Source organism: Rhizomucor pusillus, assembly GCF_041956525.1.
Source record: "Rhizomucor pusillus strain CBS 183.67 unplaced genomic scaffold VTP01scaffold_5, whole genome shotgun sequence".
Taxonomy (NCBI): domain Eukaryota; kingdom Fungi; phylum Mucoromycota; class Mucoromycetes; order Mucorales; family Lichtheimiaceae; genus Rhizomucor; species Rhizomucor pusillus.
In genome coordinates, this window is record NW_027192147.1 from 63,742 (window position 1) to 85,561 (window position 21,820).

At 43.8% G+C, this 21,820-nt stretch overlaps 11 protein-coding genes across 11 annotated transcripts; 7 read left to right on the top strand and 4 right to left on the bottom strand.

Annotated features, from left to right (window-relative positions):
- Positions 1–619: 619 nt before the first annotated feature.
- On the bottom strand, positions 620–886 carry VTP01DRAFT_8122 (uncharacterized protein; the record flags this gene model as incomplete). The annotated part of the gene is made up of 2 exons (XM_069387209.1): positions 620–759; positions 820–886. The coding sequence occupies 2 exons, from the start codon at positions 884–886 to the stop codon at positions 620–622; spliced, it is 207 nt and encodes a 68-aa protein (XP_069241000.1).
- Positions 887–1,370: 484 nt separating this feature from the next.
- Positions 1,371–2,296, bottom strand: VTP01DRAFT_8123 (uncharacterized protein; the record flags this gene model as incomplete). Its single annotated transcript, XM_069387210.1, has 5 exons — positions 1,371–1,529; positions 1,588–1,665; positions 1,713–1,818; positions 1,886–1,996; positions 2,253–2,296. The coding sequence occupies 5 exons, from the start codon at positions 2,294–2,296 to the stop codon at positions 1,371–1,373; spliced, it is 498 nt and encodes a 165-aa protein (XP_069241001.1).
- Positions 2,297–2,416: 120 nt separating this feature from the next.
- VTP01DRAFT_8124 (uncharacterized protein) lies at positions 2,417–2,958 on the top strand (the record flags this gene model as incomplete). The annotated part of the gene is made up of 5 exons (XM_069387211.1): positions 2,417–2,584; positions 2,646–2,662; positions 2,728–2,767; positions 2,820–2,896; positions 2,952–2,958. The coding sequence occupies 5 exons, from the start codon at positions 2,417–2,419 to the stop codon at positions 2,956–2,958; spliced, it is 309 nt and encodes a 102-aa protein (XP_069241002.1).
- A 547-nt stretch (positions 2,959–3,505) lies between these two features.
- Positions 3,506–4,582, top strand: VTP01DRAFT_8125 (uncharacterized protein; the record flags this gene model as incomplete). The annotated part of the gene is made up of 3 exons (XM_069387212.1): positions 3,506–4,049; positions 4,228–4,250; positions 4,319–4,582. 3 exons carry the CDS (start codon positions 3,506–3,508, stop codon positions 4,580–4,582), a joined length of 831 nt encoding a protein of 276 aa, XP_069241003.1.
- Positions 4,583–5,422: 840 nt separating this feature from the next.
- Positions 5,423–7,279, top strand: VTP01DRAFT_8126 (uncharacterized protein; the record flags this gene model as incomplete). The annotated part of the gene is made up of 1 exon (XM_069387213.1): positions 5,423–7,279. The coding sequence occupies one exon, from the start codon at positions 5,423–5,425 to the stop codon at positions 7,277–7,279; it is 1,857 nt and encodes a 618-aa protein (XP_069241004.1).
- Positions 7,280–8,514: 1,235 nt separating this feature from the next.
- On the top strand, positions 8,515–10,656 carry VTP01DRAFT_8127 (uncharacterized protein; the record flags this gene model as incomplete). Its single annotated transcript, XM_069387214.1, has 5 exons — positions 8,515–8,520; positions 8,580–8,727; positions 8,793–10,118; positions 10,184–10,258; positions 10,325–10,656. 5 exons carry the CDS (start codon positions 8,515–8,517, stop codon positions 10,654–10,656), a joined length of 1,887 nt encoding a protein of 628 aa, XP_069241005.1.
- Positions 10,657–11,204: 548 nt separating this feature from the next.
- Positions 11,205–12,744, top strand: VTP01DRAFT_8128 (uncharacterized protein; the record flags this gene model as incomplete). The annotated part of the gene is made up of 9 exons (XM_069387215.1): positions 11,205–11,245; positions 11,305–11,451; positions 11,522–11,624; positions 11,677–11,925; positions 11,991–12,106; positions 12,166–12,269; positions 12,338–12,423; positions 12,496–12,602; positions 12,663–12,744. The coding sequence occupies 9 exons, from the start codon at positions 11,205–11,207 to the stop codon at positions 12,742–12,744; spliced, it is 1,035 nt and encodes a 344-aa protein (XP_069241006.1).
- Positions 12,745–12,873: 129 nt separating this feature from the next.
- VTP01DRAFT_8129 (uncharacterized protein) lies at positions 12,874–14,247 on the top strand (the record flags this gene model as incomplete). The annotated part of the gene is made up of 3 exons (XM_069387216.1): positions 12,874–13,736; positions 13,798–14,044; positions 14,116–14,247. The coding sequence occupies 3 exons, from the start codon at positions 12,874–12,876 to the stop codon at positions 14,245–14,247; spliced, it is 1,242 nt and encodes a 413-aa protein (XP_069241007.1).
- Positions 14,248–14,385: 138 nt separating this feature from the next.
- Positions 14,386–15,582, top strand: VTP01DRAFT_8130 (uncharacterized protein; the record flags this gene model as incomplete). The annotated part of the gene is made up of 2 exons (XM_069387218.1): positions 14,386–14,718; positions 14,779–15,582. 2 exons carry the CDS (start codon positions 14,386–14,388, stop codon positions 15,580–15,582), a joined length of 1,137 nt encoding a protein of 378 aa, XP_069241008.1.
- Positions 15,583–15,737: 155 nt separating this feature from the next.
- VTP01DRAFT_8131 (uncharacterized protein) lies at positions 15,738–18,057 on the bottom strand (the record flags this gene model as incomplete). The annotated part of the gene is made up of 3 exons (XM_069387219.1): positions 15,738–16,855; positions 16,916–17,819; positions 17,890–18,057. 3 exons carry the CDS (start codon positions 18,055–18,057, stop codon positions 15,738–15,740), a joined length of 2,190 nt encoding a protein of 729 aa, XP_069241009.1.
- Positions 18,058–19,190: 1,133 nt separating this feature from the next.
- Positions 19,191–20,190, bottom strand: VTP01DRAFT_8132 (uncharacterized protein; the record flags this gene model as incomplete). The annotated part of the gene is made up of 4 exons (XM_069387220.1): positions 19,191–19,214; positions 19,276–19,906; positions 19,975–20,054; positions 20,116–20,190. 4 exons carry the CDS (start codon positions 20,188–20,190, stop codon positions 19,191–19,193), a joined length of 810 nt encoding a protein of 269 aa, XP_069241010.1.
- Positions 20,191–21,820: the final 1,630 nt, after the last annotated feature.

The window sequence follows — 21,820 nt, forward strand, 5'->3', positions numbered from 1 at the left end:
ATGGAGCAGATGTATGGCATACGGAGTTCGTTATAATTGGTCACAACATTATGCAAGCTTAATGCGTTGCTTCTGAGGTCACCTGCTCGATGCTGTATTCTCGAGGTTAGTCTAGTTCATCCTTCAATCGAATCCGTACCTAAACACGGAGAATCGCGTCGATTTACAGATCCAAATCAGTAAGGATCAGCGATATTTGTATCAGTAAAATGCGAATTGTATCCGTTCTTTTGTGGCGTCCTCGAAGCGAAGCGAAATATGCGTGTATACATCGTTTAGTTATACTTGTAAATACTGTTTCATTCAATTGAATTCGTCTATGTTAATTACAGTAGAAGTTTTGATGGATAACCTAACTCAAGTATGCACGAAGAATACATGCAGCTTCCTTCTTCCTTTTGCGACGTCTAGTTCTCCATAGTAGAGCTTCGAGATATCTCTTTCGAAGATGCGACAGGAACCAAAACCGCTCTTTACATGATAAAACGCTTACCAAGTACGTTATCGCTCTTGTTGTAAGGATCAGATATTTCAAGCAATGAAATTCCCAATATCTGCTTTGTATGTATGGGTATTGACTTGATCGGTGAGTTCGAAACAATTTGGTCTAGTATGAACGTTAAGCAGCCGTCTTCCGAGATTGCTTCCAAACAAGGCGAGAAAATCGACATCGTACGCTGTTTCTGATAGACAGACGGCAATTTGATTTGGGAAGATGCGTTTTTTCATCAGCTTCTGTTTGTAAACCACTTGAATTTGCTATTTACAATTCTGAGGATTCACCATTACAAATGGTCAGTTTTCCGAGTTCCCTGTTACCTTCGTCTGCGTAGTATATCTGCCCTTGGCAGTCTCGACTAAGATTGTCACAAATCATCGGCACCATCAATTGCCCAAGCTGAAAGTGTTGATGATGGAAGAAGCGTTAAGTTGTTGTGTTCTCCTCTCCTCTGAGCTCCTAGATTTATACAGGCTGATAAATATAATTATTTAAGATCAAGGCCTTTCTTGCGTACGTTGTCTTCTGTATTTCATTCTGATGCCAAAAATTAGGAAGGTCCTAACATAAGCTGGTTTTTAATTGCATCATGTACCTTATGTTTATTGATCTTGGTGTCTATTGATCGGCAAGCTAAGGAGTCTCGGAATATCCGGAGAACGATGAAACAAGAGGTCACTTCCGGCCCGAAGAAGACCTAAAGATTGTTAGTGTATATCAAAGGTATCAATAAATCTTACATGAAGTCGAAAATGCCTCGTTCTTGTTCAGCAGGACAGTCTCAACCTTGCAACCACATGTCCAAAGGAGACTGCTATTGTCAAGATATTGGGATAGCCTCCAAGTTGCGAAGATTGCACCGACTCCATCTCTACGCCTTCCAAAGTCCCACAGCATAGAGAATAGGGTTCGTCAAGATGGCAATGCCACCTCCAAGTTGGTTCATGGAGGATAGGGAAACAAGGATAGCTGCTGCTAAGCCGATGCACTTGGACAGCTGATGACGCTCTGTTTTCCTTATTAGTTGCGGCTATCCAAATGGAAGAGCCAAAATCGTAATGTCTCTGATATCTATAGCGACTTTATACCTTCCCGAAGGGAAGTTTGCATCCGGGGTGGAGACGTCGCTGGGCAATCCGTGATTTTTTTATGATACTTTTCAATATCTATGGTTAGTTACATCCTAACATTCTGTCAGTCATCGCGTACTCACATGATTCGAAGGAGCGTCGGATGGGGTAGACAGCGGAGTGAGAGGACGAAGCAGGACGGATGCCGGAAGACAGAGGACAGAGCGGATGAAGATGGCGAGGACGATTCTATCAAAAACGTATTGTGAGGGAGGGAAAAGGAATTAATCAGAGCAAGGTTACTTACTGGACTTACTCTGACGCTATTAAAATGCCAATCCATTTTCTATTCAGAAACGAGTACAATACGTTTTCAAAGCTGGGCGGTTCGGCGCCTTCGAAGACCGCCTCTGCCAAACCGATGTCACTATTGTTGAATATATATCAGCTACTCATTGTAAATAGTGCAACATCGCGAGGTCCAGGCCATGTGAGTGATCGTTGAGTAATCGTTGATAAATAGTGGAATTTCGTCCAAATGAAAAGATACTGAAATACATATATCTCGTATTCATCTCAACTTAGGCCTCGTTTTCTTCAGAGTCGTTATTTTTAACTCTATATCTCTTACTAGACACGAGCCTTTGCCATTTTGATACACGTCTTCATCATATTTCACTTACCCACGATAATTCACAAGCCGACGCATCGCCGGACCGCAATTCATGCAGTCTTCTCAAACGTTTCTTTCGCTTGAAACCCACCAAAATGAAAAATTTACGCGACTATCGTCTCCCAGTTGAGGCGACCGACCAATACCTTCCTTTCTTTTGCGACAATCCAGCTGATGAATGGAACTTTGGAGTTCTTCTCAAGTCACAAAAGCATACCAACCAGGAACAAAACCTTGAAATCAGCATACCGAAGATGCCTTTCCAATATTCTCGATGCTAAAAGTACACCAGATTATGTGAAAAACCACGTTCGAAGTATGGAGCAACAGGAAATGGATGAGGTAAGATCTTTTGAATACGTGGTTTCCAACTTTAGCTTCTATTTACTTGGCTGAATGTAAGGAAAAGACCAATCGAGTGTAATCAACTTTGGCATTCTCGGAAATGTTGAGGCAAACAATGTCGAAATCATCCATAATCACAGTTTGGAGCAAAAGAATCCCATGAAAAGACATATAGACTTGGTATAGTATCGAGATACATACTATGGAGTTATTCCATTTACAATTATACTAGGAGCACGAGAAGATAGCGAGCAAAAAGGCTGCAATAGAAGACTGCTCGAATGAATTTTCATCACCTGCGTCCCCGATGTAAGCAATCTCCATTCAATTGTTCTTCTGACGCATCTAAGTAGTCTTCGGCTAGAAATTAAATGACAATAACAACGAGGAACATGAGGTGTATATGAAGTTAGCAAGACGGTGACGTAGCTCCTTCCTAACGTGTGACATCAGAAGGAAATCATAGAAGACAATGTATACAAGAAAGGTTTTACTCCCAGACGATCTTTATTTATCTCATATAAACGTAGGAGCTCGGTGGAGAAGATGACACTGATTTCATACTATTATCATCGCCATCAGCTTCAACTTCGGCCATCGAACATGACGATGACTTGTGGTTGGCCTGGTTGAAAATGCTGAAGACCGAGATTCCGCACGAGTTAAGGTAAATCATTAAGGTTTCATTACCACTCACTTCATATCATACTTGCTTTAGCCTCGAAAATATGCACATCATACAGTGCGGGTTTTCGATCAAATGCGATCCCAGAATACCCAAAGAACCGCATGATAATATGTGTCTCCAAGACCAGCAGTATTTGTAGATCGGGAAACGAAATACGTTCGCAATTTCCTCGAAGCAAGCAAATGCAATGTACGTGCGCAATTTGGAACATCTTCAGCATATTAAAGAATATGAGCATCATAGGATCTGGACAAGACAGTCGAGGCGGCTATAAGGATAGATCTGTTGCAGGAACCGAGAACACGACCATTTTTTATGACAATATTTCTACAATTGTAGGTGACAAACTCAATCTTGAATTAGAATTGAAGACTAATTGTCTGAAAAGTGCTCAGCATATTTTTCCAGACGAGAATGGCATCTGCCGCTCTGAAACTACATATGACCATCGATTACTGTGGCCTTGCTTGGAGGCAATCTCCAAGAAGAATGATCTAACCTTCTGGCCAGGCGAGGTTATCTTGACTTCCATGCGAGCAAGCCACGAACAACACAGCTATAAAGTCGATGCCACTATTAGATATGACGATATCGAAATGTTGTTGTTGAAAACCTCCGGTCCATTCAAGAACTGCGATAAATCCAGACACGTATTTGACCATGTGAAAGGCGCCTTTGGTTCCCGTTGCATGTTTCAACGGGTCTTCTCTAAATATTATTATGGAGAAGTAAGCATCGCAAAAAGACTGCGTGTATTTTTTGTGAACGCCAGAGGTAAATCATTCTAAGTTTGCATGTATCCTATTATCGAATTCAATTTTTGGCACGCATGTAGGACAATGTATTCATGTTTGAAGAATGGAGATGCCAGTGGAAGGAATCCTTGTGATGGAAAGGATCATGAAAATCGAAGTGCCAGCATCTGACAGTGAATCGTTTAAATTATTCATAGTTGATGCATTTGCGGCACTGAAGGTAAGATAGAAAAGTGCATAATTGTTCCGGTGGTTTGTTCAAGCTTACTCACCCGGTTTTCCTGTCAGATCATGCTGGATGATTCCGTGAATGTGATTCAAGAACTTGCATATTATCGAGCAGAATATATGGTTGAAGAAATGGTAGCAGAAAATGGTGGTGATGCGCGCCGAGATCTTCGAACTCTGCTGAGCAACGACATTCAAAAGCCAGTCAAGCATGCCGGTGTTGGTGACTTACTTCCAAGCAGTTCACCAGACATTTATCCGTATACATCGCCTTCACCACCTGCATTGGTAGAAAACATAGCGGAAAACGATGTTTTACGATGAATGTGATAACAATCATATTTCGGAGTAGAAGAAGAAATCTTGTTTCACTTGCTAAATTGATTGTACGCTGGCAAAAGCATGTGCTTTACGTTGCTATGTCTTTATCAAACTGAACGGAAGGCAGTGATTTTCATACAATGATCCTAACTTTTTCGTTTGAAATGAGAAATGGGGTTCCCGCTGCAGGCCGAATTCTACGTCATGTTTTTGAGTGCATACATCTCTGCATGGAGTGCAGCCTCGAAGTAAAGGATAATGGTACTGTTAGGATATTAGATATTACCATTATGGATTGAGCATCCCTTCTGTACTCTGTTCTCCTAATATGGCTCAAGTCACATCCACCATTCTATAGTCAGTAAAGGATATGCAGTATTCATTTCATATATGTATGAAAATCGAACGTTTCAAATGATCGAAGACAAGAATAAATATTCAGTCAAGCTATGCCCATATCAAAAATATGAGAATGGAATGAATAAAGCATTTATACGGATATAGTAATGAATATTTTGTCCATCGCAATTGCATGCTATGCTTTCGTATGGTGCATGTGCCATTTATGATTGCGTTTTCTAAAAGGATTTGTTTGCATCCTTTCTCATGATTGTTGCGTTCGACTGACTGACTTGTGGCTGCGTTTAAATCATCGCGTGTGCAGTTGCATGAAAGGCACTTGTGTTTCGGCACTTTAACAAGAATATCTTCTATTGACAGTTCAATTGATTTTACTACTCCCTGTTGCTCTGTAGCACTTATTGTTACTGGTATCCGTATCTGACTCCTTAGATCTGCGATCTACCGTGCATTGCAACGCAGATCTACAAAATTATTTTAGGAATGGAGAGATTACCTGCAGAAGTTCTCAGCAGCATCGTTGCGTGGGTACCAAAAGAGAGTCTCGTGGTTTGCATGTTAGTGTGCCGACATTGGCACGCTGCCTCGCGTCGCAAGCTCTATGAGGCTGTAAAAATCCATAGCCGGCGACAGTTCAAACGGTTTATTTGGTCTATCGAGCAGTCTTCAGTTCACGGCAAGCTGGTGCGCACTCTGGATATGGCACCCGGGCTTTCGCAAACAGAATTGGAGATGCTTACATCGCTGCTGCCGAACCTACGAGAGCTATGCATGTCTAGCGATGCGTGGCGTCATTTGGCCTACACCGACAAGCTGAAAGATTGGAAAAATTTGACTGCAGCACCTACATTCTCAAACATCAAGATGTTTACAATGTTCTTCCACACCATGGGATCACAGTTGACGCGTCTGCAGCTTGAACCGCCGATATCAGACCATCTTTGCTCAAATGATCGAATATTCAAAGTTCTCACTGGCATGCCTTGTCTGGAGCAATTAAACCTGCAATGCACGAAAATGTATGATCAACTGCCTGAAGATGGTGGGACAGATGGACAACTGCACCTTACACTCGATTGGCTAGCATCGCTGCATCGCGTAGCAGCGCATTTGAAAAGCCTATCCTTAAGTGATGTCATTTTCCTGCCTGCATCCGCTTCAGGGATGGCAGCTGCAAACGATTTCGAGTTTGAGAAAATGCAGAGCCTAGATCTGGAGGGCTGTATATGCGATTTCGCCTGGATAGAAGATCACATACCTCGATTATTCAATAATATCGAGAATCTGCAGGCAGAAATTAGGCTTGGTGTGGATGAACCAAATTTACAACACAAAATAGCGGATGCAACCTTTACTCTTCTTGCAAGATCAACCAATCTTCGACGTGTTTGGTATCACTGGTCGACACAGCTACCTCAACTGCGCCTCGACAGTATCATACCAGACCTGATAGCACTTGGACGGCGCTACGATGATATCACGCTTGACTCGTTATCCTTTAGATCTCTCGCACCACTGTTAAATCCAGAGACAACTACGAGCGCAGTGGTCGTCGCTTGGGAGCCACTGGATGTGACTTTCCGGTTGCTGCAACACTTCAAATGCTTGACGGAACTCTCACTCGATGTGAACAGTCTACTTTATACCCTGCACATCGATTTGATACTTGATTGTCTGCGCAAACTCGAAGTACTTTCGTTGATCCGGGCAAATTCTATAGACTGTCGTGAGTACTCCGGACGTTCTAAGTACCGGCATCCGCTATCATGCTTGGAAATTATGGAAGCAGGGCTCAAATCTCGTGCAATCAGCTATGTAGCACAACGGTGTCTCGATTTGGAGGAGCTTTTAATGACAGAAGTCTATATGGAAGAAGATCAAGAGGAAGGTTGTCTGACACTAAATTTCCCAAGTCAAACATTCAACAGCATTGCTCTCGACCAGATATACCGGAGCCCAACCGGTAAATACGTCCCAGAGGACTTGTTTGAGGAATTTAGCGGCGTTCAGCTCATTGCAATATCGCAAATCAAGCGCATCCAAAAGAAAGTATCTCGACTGCAATCAAGATGCCAATCTCCTGATGCGGTTAAGGCTGTTCGAAAAGAACGAATCTACTATGCAGAGGATGACCTGGAACAAAGTTTTTTATACCAAAATATCTTCCATCTCCCAGATTTGGTGCTCCAAGATCTGAAAACCGTGATTCCGAGAGAAGAATGGGAGAATGAAGATGCTAGTAATTGGAAAAAGAGCTTGGAATATGGATTCATACACTTTATATGCCAGGATGTGAAAAAAGTTCAATTTAACGGTGCTCAAGAATTAATATACTATTAGTACAGGATTCCACAGCTACAATAATGATATATCCAGGCTTTGCAAAATCCGCAATAAAAGCTGCCTGTCTACCTCTACCAATGATGTGAGCCAAACAAAGATTTACAGAACCGGCGTCGGTTAATTTATTGCAACTGGAGCCCATATAAATTGTATGTTCACATGAAGTTGCACAATACGTCGCCGTTTAGTCATCAAATGATCTGAGAGTTTGATGGCTGTCTCTAGCGAACAAACGTTAAGCGTAAGATCAGATGACATTCTGCAGGGAAGAAATTGACATCCATTGCACAAATAAGGTACATGCTGCCTGTTTCTGCTTCAATGCATGGAAAAATAAGTGGACAGCAAGAAAGGAGGACGATATTCCTTTGTGAATTACTTTTGTTCTCTTACAGATGGGGCTGATGCTACGTAGTTCTGCAGCAAGACATACAGAATGTATTCTTCGGGGCAATTCTACATAAGTGTACTGTCTTCGTAGTTATTTCCAAAAGGATTAATGAAGCAATTGAAAAAAGTAGTAATTTACAGCAGAACGAACTTCCAGCAATTCTTACACTGAAACAAGGATATTCACCGTTTGGATGATGGCCTGACTAAAGAGGGTGAGGTGGGGTGTATTTTCCGAATGGTAACACGATGCAAAGGTGATGAGAAAAATGATCAAGCTGGATATGGAATAACGTTTAGACAGCCTGCTTACATCACGAGAGACTAATTCGCTACGGATCGAGGTGGCACTTGCTATACGGACTAACAGAAACCTAATATATACAAGGTTTTCCAGGCAATGGAAAAGTAATCGTAGAACACTTCCTTCGTTTCTTTCTCCTTTTGCTCTGTTCAACTTTACATGCGCATCATGTGCTGATGAAATCATGTACACATACGGCTGGGAACCTACTTTAATTGCGGTCCTGCTGCTGGGTAATAGCGACTGTCTATTTGTGTACGTGGGAAATGAGTGAGATCTTCTGTGTTATTATCAAGTAAATGGCAGAAAAAAATGTGGAGAATTCTTTTCCCCATACGAAGAAAATTATCCGGGTGGAGTTTATGTAAACCTGCGCTCCATCTACTTCTTTACGGGGAAATAGCGCGCTTTTTTGCATATATGCTGCGTTAATGCACACAGTAAACTCTATTGCTGCAAAGCATATAAAAAGGTGAGGGAGTCCGCACTGCAATTGGCAAATACACAAAAGACCTCTCGCTTGAGACAGTAGAGCAGGATGAAGGTGATAGAGACTGGAAATGAGACCCGCACAGATATACTTATTAGGAGTTTTTGCGATAGGTATTCACAATTACAGCTGCGCTGGCCTTGGCTGTCTCTGCCGTGTCCGCTTTGGACCTCACTATCCGCAACGATGTCCCCGGTAACGCTACATCACCCCTTCAATATGGTATCATGTACGAAGACATCAACCGCTGCGGCGACAGCGGTAAGTAGAGTAATAGTACTGAGATCAGATACTTTCTCTTCTTCTAACATTGTCACGTGCAAAAGGTATCTACAACCAGATGCTCCGCAACTGGAACTTCCAGGCATCCGACAATGGCAGTGCACCCACCACTGAATTCTGGAGTGCCATTGGAGAGGGCGCAAGCATTACACTGGATAACGAGACTCCATTGAACAAAGTGAACAAGAACTCGCTCCGCTTGGACATCTCCTCCAGCGCGTCGGACAGGGTCGGTATTGCGAACGAAGGCTGGTGGGGTCTCCGCGTACAACCTGATGAAAAGTACAAGGCCAGCTTCTTTGCCAAATCCAGCGCCTACTCTGGTCCTCTCAACGTCACTCTCGAAACTTCAAGCGGTCAAGTCTTGGCATCCACCGCAGTCAAGGGCTTGTCGAATGAATTCCAAAAGTTTGAAGTCACTCTGTCTCCCTCGGTCTCCAAGACCTCCATCGACAACAAGTTTGTTGTATCTGTTGACGGCGCTTCTGCGCAAGGCGCATCCATCAACTTCCAAGTGTTTACTTTGTTTGGTGAGACTTACAAGGACCGTGAGAATGGTTTGCGCAAGGACTTGGCCGAAGTCCTGATGGGTATGAACCCTAGCTTCTTCCGTTTCCCTGGAGGCAACAACATGGAAGGTCAGACCATTCCTGTTCGATGGAAGTGGAACGAGACCATTGGTCCATTGGAAGAACGCGTTGGCCGCATGGGGGACTGGACATACTGGAACACCAACGGTCAGGGCTTGCTGGATTACATGTACATGTGCGAAGATATGGGCATGGAACCTATTCTTGGCGTCTACGCAGGCTATTCCTTGAAAGGCGACAGCGTTCCTGAAGATGAACTCGAACCTTACATTCAGGAAGTCCTCAACGAGCTGGAATACTTGACGGGCGACTCTTCCACCACCTATGGCAAGCTCCGTGCTGAGCACGGCCGCGAAGAGCCATTCAAACTCCAATACATTGAAATCGGTAACGAAGACTTCTTCAGCACTACATACAATTACCGCTACAAGGCCTACTACGATGCTATCAAGAAGAAATACCCTGATCTCAAGTTCATCGAGACCACCAGCCAAGACGAGCGTCCTTGGGATATCATCGACGACCACTACTACAACAATGTCCCTGACATGATTGCAGACTTTGATCACTATGACAACTGGCCTCGCAATGGAACTGGCGTCTTCGTCGGCGAATTCGGTACCAACGTCAAGGGCTGCTGTGGCGACTCTCCTGCCAACATGCAAGCTGCTTTGGCTGATGCCGTCTTTATAACCGGTCTTGAGCGCAACGCAGACTTGGTCAAGATGATTGCTTACGCACCTACCATGAAGCGTGAAGGTCACGAACAATGGAACCCAGGCAAGTATTTCGCAGCCTTTTATCTTGTACAATGTCCACATGCTTACAAATATGTTTCCAAATAGATATCGTCCACTTTGACACCGAATCTATCTGGTTGACTCCCAGCTATTATGCGTTCCAAATGTGGAGCAAGAACCGTAAGTCTTGCATAGTTTTCCCAATTCAAGCCATTTTTTACTGACTGTTACACGAATAACACATAGGTGCTGATACCATCCTCCAAGTCGATGCTACCAATGGTGGTTTTGATCCCTTGTACTGGGTTGTCGGCTCCAGAAAGGACACCAAGCAGATCTTTGTCAAGATGGTCAACACTGGCAACTCTAGCGAAACTGTCAACTTCCAATTGCAGAACGCAGCAGTCCACTCTGAAGGTGTCGCACAGACCTTGACCGGCGATTTGGATGCTGAGAACACCAAGGACAAGACTGTCGTCAAACCCGTCGAAAAGACCTTCAAGTTGGCTGGCAAGTCCTCCTTCAGCTACACCTTTGAGGCCAACTCCGTCACCGTTTTGCTCTTGCATGAAATGTAATTTATTTCTCTGATACTCTCTTCCTCTCCTCCACCTACTACACCTTGAAATACTACATTATATATTTATATAAAGTTTTGAAGGCTTCTTCCGCTTGTAATTCTACTATTATGCAATACAGATCCTACTATTAGCATTAAGTCAACAATCTCCGCGCTTGGGTCCATTATATATACAAAGTTTAGAACTGCTTGCAGATCAATACAACGTAAATATCCAGTTAATACCAATTACTTCCACGTAAATTATGACCTGTTTCGAATGGCCGGCACGATTAGTTGTATGAAAATTCGACGCATCGCAATAAAAGAATTACAATAACGGAAGACTTTAACGCAGATACCTAATTACAATTCTATATCATAAAACGTGTTCCTGTAACGGGGGCCGTGTGACGCAAAGATCATTTCAAAATCCCATCATTACATGGGTTGTCAAGATTTGTCCCAATTTTTATATATATCCGGGATATATATACCCTTCCTCTTTCCGGGCGTACCCTACTGTTATTTTCAATTCTTATTATCTTTCTTTTTTCAATAAAAAACATGTCAAAGCTCAAAGTAGCCATTATCGGATCAGGAAACTGGCAAGGGCTACGGGCGGGTGTGGTATATTACATTGCACTGCTTACAATTAAATATATAGGGGATCAGCCATTGCTAAGGTGGTCGGCGAGAATGTGCAAAAGCACTCTGCCGCGTTCGAGGAACTTGTCCGAGTGTGGGTATTCCAAGAACAAATCGATGGTCGAAACTTGACAGATATTATGAATGAAGAACACGAGAACACAAAGTATGAATGAATTCCTGGCCTACCAAATACCCTCCTCCCATTCTGACACCAGAGTTACTCTCTTTTTTAGGTATCTCCCTGGTGTCAAATTACCTAAAAATTTGAAAGCTATACCGGATGTCAGAGAAGCAGCGCAAGATGCTGACATACTGCTTTTCGTTCTTCCTCATCAGGCAAGTTGTGATCGTTCAAGCGAAGAAGCTGTGTGTACTGATGATCTTCAAGTTTGTTTACAAGACCTGCGAGTCGCTGCGAGACGTCATTTCGGGCCAATGCATTGGTATAACGCTGACGAAAGGTCTCGATTTCCGAGAAAATAATATCCAGTTATTTTCCGAAGAGATATCAAAAATTCTCAACATTCGGTGCGCTGCATTGAGCGGTGCCAACTTGGCCAATGAGGTAGCCGAAGAGAGATTTGGAGAGACTACCATCGCAGTCAAGGATCCTAAAGACGGAGAGATATTCTACAAGGTAAAAAGAAGTCAGTGCTAATATATTTATGCAAGGCTGACATTTTCCTATCTACAAACACAAAGCTCTTCCATACAAAGTACTTTAACGTAGCTGTGATTGAAGACTACACAGGCCTGCAGATCTGCGGTGCTCTGAAGAACGTGGTCGCATTAGGAGCAGGTTTCTGCGATGGTTTAAAGTAAGGAGGATCGGTTCAATCTTGGATGTATTTTTTTTACCAATATCTTATTATTTTAGGTACGGAAACAATACAAAGTCGGCCATGATACGCCGCGGATTGCTTGAAATGAGGAAGTTTGGCAAGACGTTTTTTGGTGGCGTGCATACTGAGACATTCTTTGGTAAGAAATGGTGATTTCAGAGTGATGCAGGGATAGCACTGACACAACTATCTGTCTTTATTTTCTAGAATCATGCGGCATCGCCGATCTGATAACCACGTGCGCTGGCGGACGCAACCGTCGGGTGGCCGAAGCATTCATCAATTCAGACAAGGTGAAGATAATTGTTCATTTTTACGTAGGATTCTATTGCTGACCCATGCCGAAACTGGGTAAAAAAAATTAGACAATTGATCAAATCGAACAAGAAATGCTTAATGGTCAGAAACTGCAAGGCGCAACAACTGCGCAGGAGGTACATAACTTTTTGGTAGCGAGGAACATGACCAAAGAGTAAGTTCCCTATTTTGCATAAGAAAAGATGGTTACTGAGAGTCAATTCGTCGATGATAGGTTCCCGCTCATGACAGCCGTGTACAAGGTCGTGTACGAACGTGCCCCGGCAGAGACTATCATAGAGTTTTTACAGACATAAGACGAGGCAAATTTTAGATTGTAAATGGGTGATTATTCACGCGTGCATCTCTATCGGAATGCAAATAAAACCGAGCTAGATGTGGAAGTCAGTATGTCCCAGATCGGATTATCCCATTTTTACCACATAATGGCATTCCGTTTCCGGCCCTCGTTGCTGGCAACGCGCAATGTGCGTACAAGCTTCAACGCGCAACAGTACCTTGCCAGCACTACGCGCCGTATCCAACCTGCGTTCGCACTTCAGTCTCTGCGGTGTCGTTCCACAGCTGGTAACGGAGCACAAAGCGGTGCAGCTGAGACCCGCACAATCACAATCCCAACTCTGCCCAAAGTCCTGATCGGATTGGCACTCGCATGTCTTACTGTTGGATTGTACGAATACCTTGTGTCCGACATTCAAAAGTATCCTCCGGATATCCGGCAAGCGCTGCGCAAGGCCCTTTACTACCAGCATAACGGCAAAGATCTGAATTCGTCAGTCAAGTACTTTCGCGAGGCTCTACAGCTCGCGCTCGAGTCGTCCGAGATGGAGCGAGACGGTGCACCTTTGACGGGTATCATGATCCAACTCGGTGCACTGCTTGAGTCTATGGGCAGGCTCCCAGAAGCTCGGCAGACGTTGACGCTCGCGCTTCGTCACCTTGCAGGATTCGAAAACGACCGCGACAGCCCGTCCAACAAACCAGACAGCGCATTTTTCGATTTGGATGTGGGTCAACTGCCACCTGCCACGCAAAAGAAACTCGTCGGTATTGCACAAAAGTTGGGCGATATCAATGCAAGCATGAAACGCGACGAGGATGCAGAGAAATGGTATACGTGGTCGGTCGAACATTTGCTCAAGATCTCGTCAAAACCTGTATCGCCCTACGGAGACTCGGACCAGATCATATTTGATAAAGAACACATGCCCAAATGGTTGACGGAAACAGAAATGGGTGCTGCGTTGGAAGCACTTGGTGGATTCTATGCAGAGCGAAACAAACCAAGGTTAGCAGCAGCAGCAGTTTTCTAAAATATGTCGTAGCCGCTAAACGAGGAATACTACTAGCTATGCAATTCATCTGTATCTCAGAGCTTTAACACTTTCGGGCGCACAGAATTGTCACTCGACGGTGATAATGAATAACTTGAGTGAAGCCTTTGCTTCAATGGGCAGAGTGGACGAAGCAAAGCAGTGGGCAGAGCGAGGATTAGAGCTTGCAGAGAATCCAAACACTGCAAAAATCGACAATGACGCTCCTGTTTGCAATGAATCGTACGGTGTCCTCCTGTACAATATGGGCATTCTGCTGGAGGTGGGGTTTCTAACAGGAAAAGTATTTTTGTTTGTTACTGACTTAAGTCTTTCTTCCACCGTGAATAACAGCAAACGGATGACAAGAATGGCGCCATTGCATACTATGAAAAGGCCCGCAACCACGGCCGTCAGTACAAACTCTTAGAATGCATTCAACAATCGAATCTTGCATTGCGTAGACTGCAACAACAACAACAATAATAATAATAATAATAATAGTAACAACATTCGCCATAATTTAATTGTTACAATTATAATGAAACAATGCGACAGTTGCCGGAAATTATTGCGTTTCTTTTCTCTTCTTCTTCCAGTTTTGGATCCATATAGTCAGCATCGATGTCTTCATCGCTGGCTGTGCAGGTAGTATCCGGAATGACGATTCTAGGAATGCTCCTTGGATTCGTCTCGGTCTTTACCGTGCTGGTCATACCTATTCACACGCAGTTGGAATACTGGTATTCGGATTTTATTGACTGGCTCGGATGCTCAGAATACTGCTACTATGTACGCAATCAGAGATCTCCTCCTTCGTTTATGTGTAAACTTTTCTCCCAGCCGACGCATTACGATGATATTCATTCACCGTTCTGTGTAATACATTTCATGGTCAATACCGCGATTGCCGTATCAGTTACTGAATTTTGCATTCGTCGAGTCAGAAAAAAGAAGGTTTCTATCTGACCCATTTTCTCGATTACTGTACATGCTAATTCAAGACAACGTATGTAGGTGAATGCAACGCAAGGAGCGAGATCAGATAGCAGGACGAAGAATAGGGAAGCAATATTCCGTGATAAAGCTCGGCCATTCTCAAGCACCAAGCCTTTGAAGAAACGAGATTTCCGCAGCTATAGCAGCAGGAACAATGACCAGAAGCAGAAAGAATTAGATGACAGCCGCGCTGGTGAAACCGGGATGCAATGCGATGCAATGTTATTCCCAATCGACGACGCACAAAGAAAAAGCTTATTTCTTACAAGAAATTCTCCGGATGGGCTTGCTGAACGCGACAACACGAATATTTATGTGGCACGTGATATCCGTCTGCGAGGAGGAGATACGATCGTGCTTTCTGATGGACAGTGCAGAAACAAGCGAAAAGAAAAGAACAACGACTATGGCGTCGCAGTAAGCAGCAATGGTAGTGATGGTAGAAACAGCGACGAAGATGAAGAAGGTCTGGCGTCCGACAGTACACTTGCACCCACGGAGGATGATCTAGCGTTACCAGACACTGATACGAAAAAGCCAGATCTTGCTATCGAATCTGTGGGGAACCTCCAGATCATCGCTCGCAGTGAATCGACGTTGCTGCAACAACTGCTCGACCATCCTGTCGACTGGGACACAAAGAATCGAGGAGCAACAGTTTATAGCAATATGAATCGGCATGCATTCTTATTTTTCACCTCAACAAATAACAGGGAGAGGAATCGATGGGCTGCAATATTCTCTGAACAGCGACGCTTTCCTCAATATAATAACTGCCAGAAGCAGCAGCAAAAGACTACTGCATCGCCGCCACCATCTTGACACTTTAGCATAAATTTAAAGTTACAATCCTGTGAAAATACAATACATCTTTTTACTTATTGTATCAATCAAAGCAAACAGAAAAGAGAAATAAGATGAGGGAATGTGTGTGTTTGAAGCGGAGGTTATACATGGGAGCGCACATTGGATAACGTTTACAGGTAGAACAAGGTTGGGTTCTTGACAGTGAACTTGAGGTACGCATTCAAGCCCACTGCAAATAAAAGTGCAAAGCAGATGATGGTGGGTCCAATCGTGTCATCGTATGGTCCAGGAGCTCTCGCGCAAATCAGTTCGCGTCGACGATAGTACAAGCCCGTTCCGTATACGAGCGTCGAGAGCGAAACGAGGGTATAGACAACGCCGCTGATCTTGCCGACAGCGTCGCCAGAGTTGAACAATGCAATGGAAAAGGTAACAAGCATACTGCCGAATGACATCCACGAGAAATACGTGCGCTCATTTGCAAAGAACACCTTCGGCTCCACTCGAAGCGGTGTAACAATCTTCTTTGGTACCTTGACACCTGTTGGCAGCTGCACTGGTTCTCGCTGAGGCTCTGGCTCGCTACCACCGAACAATCTCCTTGGTATCTCCTTGAGGTAGTCTACCCATGTCTCCCGCTCCTCCTCTTCAACTCCGGGGTAGCGAGAGCTTCCGTTCATACCAGTGTAAGACGGGAGCTGGTTTGAGCTGCTGCCCAAGAGTGAGGTACGTTCGGTCGCCTGCGAGGATTTTCTGCGTGCTTCTTCCTCAATAGACAGTGTATCAGCTCTCTTCTTGCCTTTATCTTGTTGTTGCTGCTGCTGCTGTTTTTTGGAAGCAGACGAGGATTGCGACGGGACTAGAGTGAGCTGCTGCAAGTCATCGTCAACGGAAGCAAGCCAGTAAGGCAAAAGCGCGACTCTTGTGTCAAACAAGATAGCCATGCCGTGCACGAATTTGCTAAACTGCAGAGCTTGCTCAAGCAAGCCGCTCTCCTCCAAATCTGTGATCCACTCTGGCTCCTCTTCACCTTGGCTCATTAGAAGCTTGATCTCAAATGTTGCATAAGGATAACGGTTGACATCACTGTCGGGTTTGACGTTCCTAAATGGATAGTCGATATCGGCGTCTGATCGAAGCCATTCTCCATCTCTTCGACGGACGGTGCTGTCATCCTGGAAGAGACCAGAGTCCTCGCGGATAAAGCAGAGATCTGTATCTAAGGCCATACGCACCCGGTTATCTCCCGGGATCTGGAATGCAGTGCGCTTGTAGTAAGTCCGAAGTACTTTAAAATGCAAATGTCAATACCACAGATAATCATATTTCGTCAAGAAAGAAAACTCACCTGGTTGCAGTCCTTTTTGCGTGATAAGTTGCTGCACCTCTGTTGCCAGATTTTCAAACTTTTCAACATCTTGGTCAGAGATACCCGCGCTCTTTCTCATTTTTTCCGCCGTCTTTTTGATAAAGGTATTGTCACCAGCGATGTAGCCAGAGACATACTTATCCTTGATTGTAAATCGGTCAGTGAGTTCACCACGGTTTTCCTCAGCCAGCGTTCGTCGCTCGACGGTGATGGATGCGTTTTTCTTTGCGCTGCCGTACCATCGCAGTCTGATAATCTGCGAGCCAGATGTCTGTTCAACGCGCTCGTTGTACAGATCGAGACTCGAGTTATCGAGGTAGAGGGATGAGACGGGAGGGTCAAGGTCATCTTTTCGAGCGGACTTGTCACGATAGACCAGCGCTGGCAAATGTCGAAGCACATACGTCTTGAGCTCCAATACGTTATCCACATGTACAAAGAACCGTTTTACAACGATTCTTCGGGTACCATCCAATTGTGTGCTGACCAAATTTTGCTTTTTTGAGCTGGGTGTCTTGAAGGACATGACCTTGCCTCCCTGACGGGCCTTGCTAAACAACTCGGATAATTTCATCAGCAGAGGATCGTCATCCTGCTTCCAAAACGGACACTGGTTCAAGCGAACCATGAACATGGGACGCAGAATATAGTTGGTGTGCCGATCGTGTTTCTTTACAATCTTTAAAAATCCTGTATAATTGAGCCGAGAGAAACGGGCAAGTCGGTTCACATCATCGGCGATAGCATTGATGCTTTCTTGCACTTTGCCCATTTCTTCCTCCGATGTGTCCTGTCCTTTCTTGGATAGTTTCTCGAGTTCTTGGTCCCAGTGGTCAATGCGGCTCGTGATATCATATAGCCTTTCCTGATGGAACGCATACACCTAACGTAGCATAGCAAGTAAGCAAAATACTTGTCTGTGAACACTTGCAGCAGCAATAGCAGCGTAGTACCTTTTCCAAGTTATTATCCAAAGCTTCAACAAACTCGGTCTCATCCTTTTCAGAAAAAGGCTTATCACGCTCTGCTTTTCGAAGTTTCTTCTTGAGACCGTCGTAGTCAATGTAGTATGACCGCCATTCAGGGTATGTTGCGTCCTTGAGCTGCGATCCAAACTTCATTGTGGGCGATCGAAGACAGAAAAAGTGCCGATCGCAAAAAGAACAACAAGCTTAAAGAGAGAGAAAGAGAAAAAAATACCACAATACTGATCGAAATGCTGGCCTCCAAAAGAAGGTTCCCAAGACGCAGAAGCAGTAGCGCCCAGCTCCGCTTTCCTTTTGCGCGCGCGCACACACAGAGCATAATGTAACTTTTGAGCTAATGCAAGGAAGCATATCCAATCATTGCTCATGCAATGCATATGTATTCTGTTGACATCCTTGCAACCCTTTCCACCGCCTTCACATACCTGTCAACGCATGGTCATGTAATGAAGACGGCACCGTGCGTCGTTACACAGGATCGAGCGCACAATCCAATCAAGTTTCAATACAAAGTCGCGTGGCATGGAGTTGACATTGGTCTTAATGTCCGCTGAAGAGATTGGGTGATATAACACTGCTTTTCCTGATGAAAGGCATACACCTACATATAGCATAGCTAGGATTTTTACACCCTAAGTCTGTGAGTGCTGTGATCCTTGCAGCAGCAGTGACAAGTCATATGCCAATGCCATCAATATTGTTCGCTCAAGCCAGGTGGATACGACATGTATCTGAGAGAACCGAACGTCATCATCGCGAAAATGCAAAAATGCAGGAAACACGGGTATGTTGCAGTTGTTTTCGAATTCATATTTTTCCCCTTGGAGATAATAACGCTCTTTTTATTAAGTCGCTATGATGCGCTTGGCTATTGAAATTTTATAGTCCATGGGAATTTGCTTCTGACAGACAGTAGTTAGTCACCCTTGGACAGACAATAACTGCCTATGTAGTTGATGAGGATATGGTTTACGGCACAAAGGCATGCTTTCAATTAAAAATTTTTATAAGAGATCCATTAATGCTATATGACAACGGTAAAAGCAAGACAGATTCTTTGTACTCCATCCTTCCTTTGATCAAGTACATATAATAAATAGGAGGGACCTTCGTATTTATAAGCACTTCGAGATCCTCTCCGTCATATCTTTTTCCGCGGGATTTTCTTCGGACACGATATTTAAGCCCAGCGAGCATAAGTCCTCGGACACATCCTCGGACGTACATGTAATAATCATTCGAAATAATCTAGCGTATTTCTGTAGATATCATATCAATTCATAATCTACAAGCTGTTTTGAATTTGATCATAATTTTAGGATATAGATATATGTTTTAAAGGAAACCTTATACCTGCTGTGATGGATCCAAGATATCTTCAAGTTCTACCTGCTCCATCGGGTCTTCCTTAGGATAATGTTCTAGAAGAAGTTTTGTAAACATATCCATTTGCTTCGCAAAGCCGATGCTCCCAGCAAAGCCATCCTTAGTTGCATGTCTTCTCCAAGACTTGATTTGAGGAATCGTTGCATCCATGGTTAAGCGAACATTTACATAATGCGCTGAATGCCTCATCAGCAACAAAGATACTGGAGAATTGCTGTTCGGGGGAGCGTTATCGGGAAGAAAGGTATACGAGTCCAGGGCAGAGAAAAAATGAATTGGTCGCTTGTACGTATTTGCCAGAACGTAACCCGAGAGTGGCATAGGCACCCAGTGCTCAGCCACATGGACCATACCACTGTAAGGAGCTTGTAAACCGGAAAGTCGAGTATAATGCTTTGGACGGCTTGTAAGTTCCTGCAGACACTGAAGCCGAACGTTCCTCCAGGCATCCTCAGGTTCCTCGAGGCCGATCGCAAATGCACGGTATCCGCAGTTACCATCCACCTTTACAGCAGTAGCAGAAGATACGTAATTTACCGTGAACTTACGCAAATCATGCTGACGGGCAGTTTCATATATAAATACAGGCAGCGAGGAGCTATAAAACAAATGAAAAGAATTGAGTGCATGTATTAAAAAGACTTCAGTTTCTTGAATAACGCTTACTGGGATGGTGGATTTACAATAAGTCGTAGCTCTTTGAATGGACGTCTATTCTCTTCTGATTGCGAGTTTTTTATGATGCTCTTCCTGATTTTTTTTTTGTCAGACCGGTCTGCAAAACATTTTGAGAATTCAATCGTCTACGCTTTCGATCAAGCGTTTCTTGTTCTCGTATCTGCTTGTCAAGTAGGTCGTTCGGACACCCCGAGATCTCGCCATATACGATCGGGACACCCCGCTTACCGTAGCTTCTGTATGCTTTGCACAGCCTTTTAAATGTAATGAGCGGCTCCATTTCTAATAATAACTGGTGTGTCCCAAGCCGTTCACAGCAGTGGGTTGTCCGTAAGTTCCTTCAAGTTGAAGGCACTAGAAACCATTCAGTGCCTTATGCTGCAACGGTTGTTATGCTTGAATGTTGATCCGATAGTAATAGGAACAATAATATTTATACAATGATAACAATGATCGTGCTATCAGTCAACCAGGATGACGTCTCTAAAATTTCCAGCATCCTTTTCAGGCATTTTAATTGATAACATGCGCCAAATGCTCTTGCAATGCTTACGGGTAGTGGCCCCAACCTACATGGAAATTAGTGGGGTATCCGTATCAATACCGTTAATTTTGCTGGGTGGCTGCAGGTCTTTTATGATTACCTCTTCATGGCCCACGGCTGCTTCTATGTGGGCTCATCACAGCAAGCCTGGCTTGGTCGTCTCTAGCATGCTCCAACCATTCTTTAATCTTATACAATAATGATTGCATTTTTTGCTTCACATTGATAGGCTTCTCATGGCTGACTGGTGAAACTTCTCCAAACTCTGGCTTGTTCTCTACCGTTAGACTTCAGCAAGTACGAGGTTAGCTTACAAAGCATAGTGTTAACATGTATGGACGGCAACTGTACCTTCTGTATGAGGACAAGTAACCATCGGGATGGCATTACATTAAGAAGTATAGCTCCAATTGCGGGCAGTTGATGACAGCAGGGAATATTCTAATTGAATCGTATTTCGCAATTGCACTTTTCGAGATCCTGCTCGCTTTCTTTTGAAACTACTGGCTTGACAAGCTCCTTCTTAATAGCTTTAATTGCAAAGCGACAAACTTTGCCGACCAGGCTTTTTATCCTTTCTTCACGATCTTTTGCAACAAAATAATGAAAATGATAGCAGTTAATCCAATTAGATTCAATAGTCTTGTGAGATAGAAAAGTAAGGTCATCATTGCCCCGGCGCGTGGCAAAGTTTCAGCGTGGAGCGCCCAAACAGGAAAAGGATGACACGAATTTATTATTTGGAAATAAGTACTAGATAAGAACAAATCAAAGATATAAAATAGCTAAACAGGAATATTCCTGCGCCTTCTCCCGGATTATATGTTTGCTGGCTGTCTTTTGCTTTCCAATACATACGTATGCAAGTTGGTATTGGCGCTTAAGTAACGCCCCGTTTACAATGCCTCTAGTTCAATTTCCGTGTGTTGGCACTGTTTTCATTAATTTGTAATCAATCCATCTTGCTAGCACTGTAAATTGCAGACAAAACTTAAAAACATCAATCCGGCACTGCCAGCTGTCCGTCCTGATGTTGTAACATCCAAGTCTCCATTCCAGCACCTAACAAAGCAGCCCGTGCCTTCCTCCCATTCGCCGGAAGTCAGCCAATATAAACAGTTCTGATCAAGCAGCAATATATGAAAACTACTAATACCAGAACAACAGTGTGGTTGCAGACCATCTTCCATAACAAACCAACAAGTTTCTGCTCTAGTTTACTATCAGCCACAAATGCCGCCGAGGTCAATAAACTATGGAGTCAGATGATATCATGGAACATAAACCCAA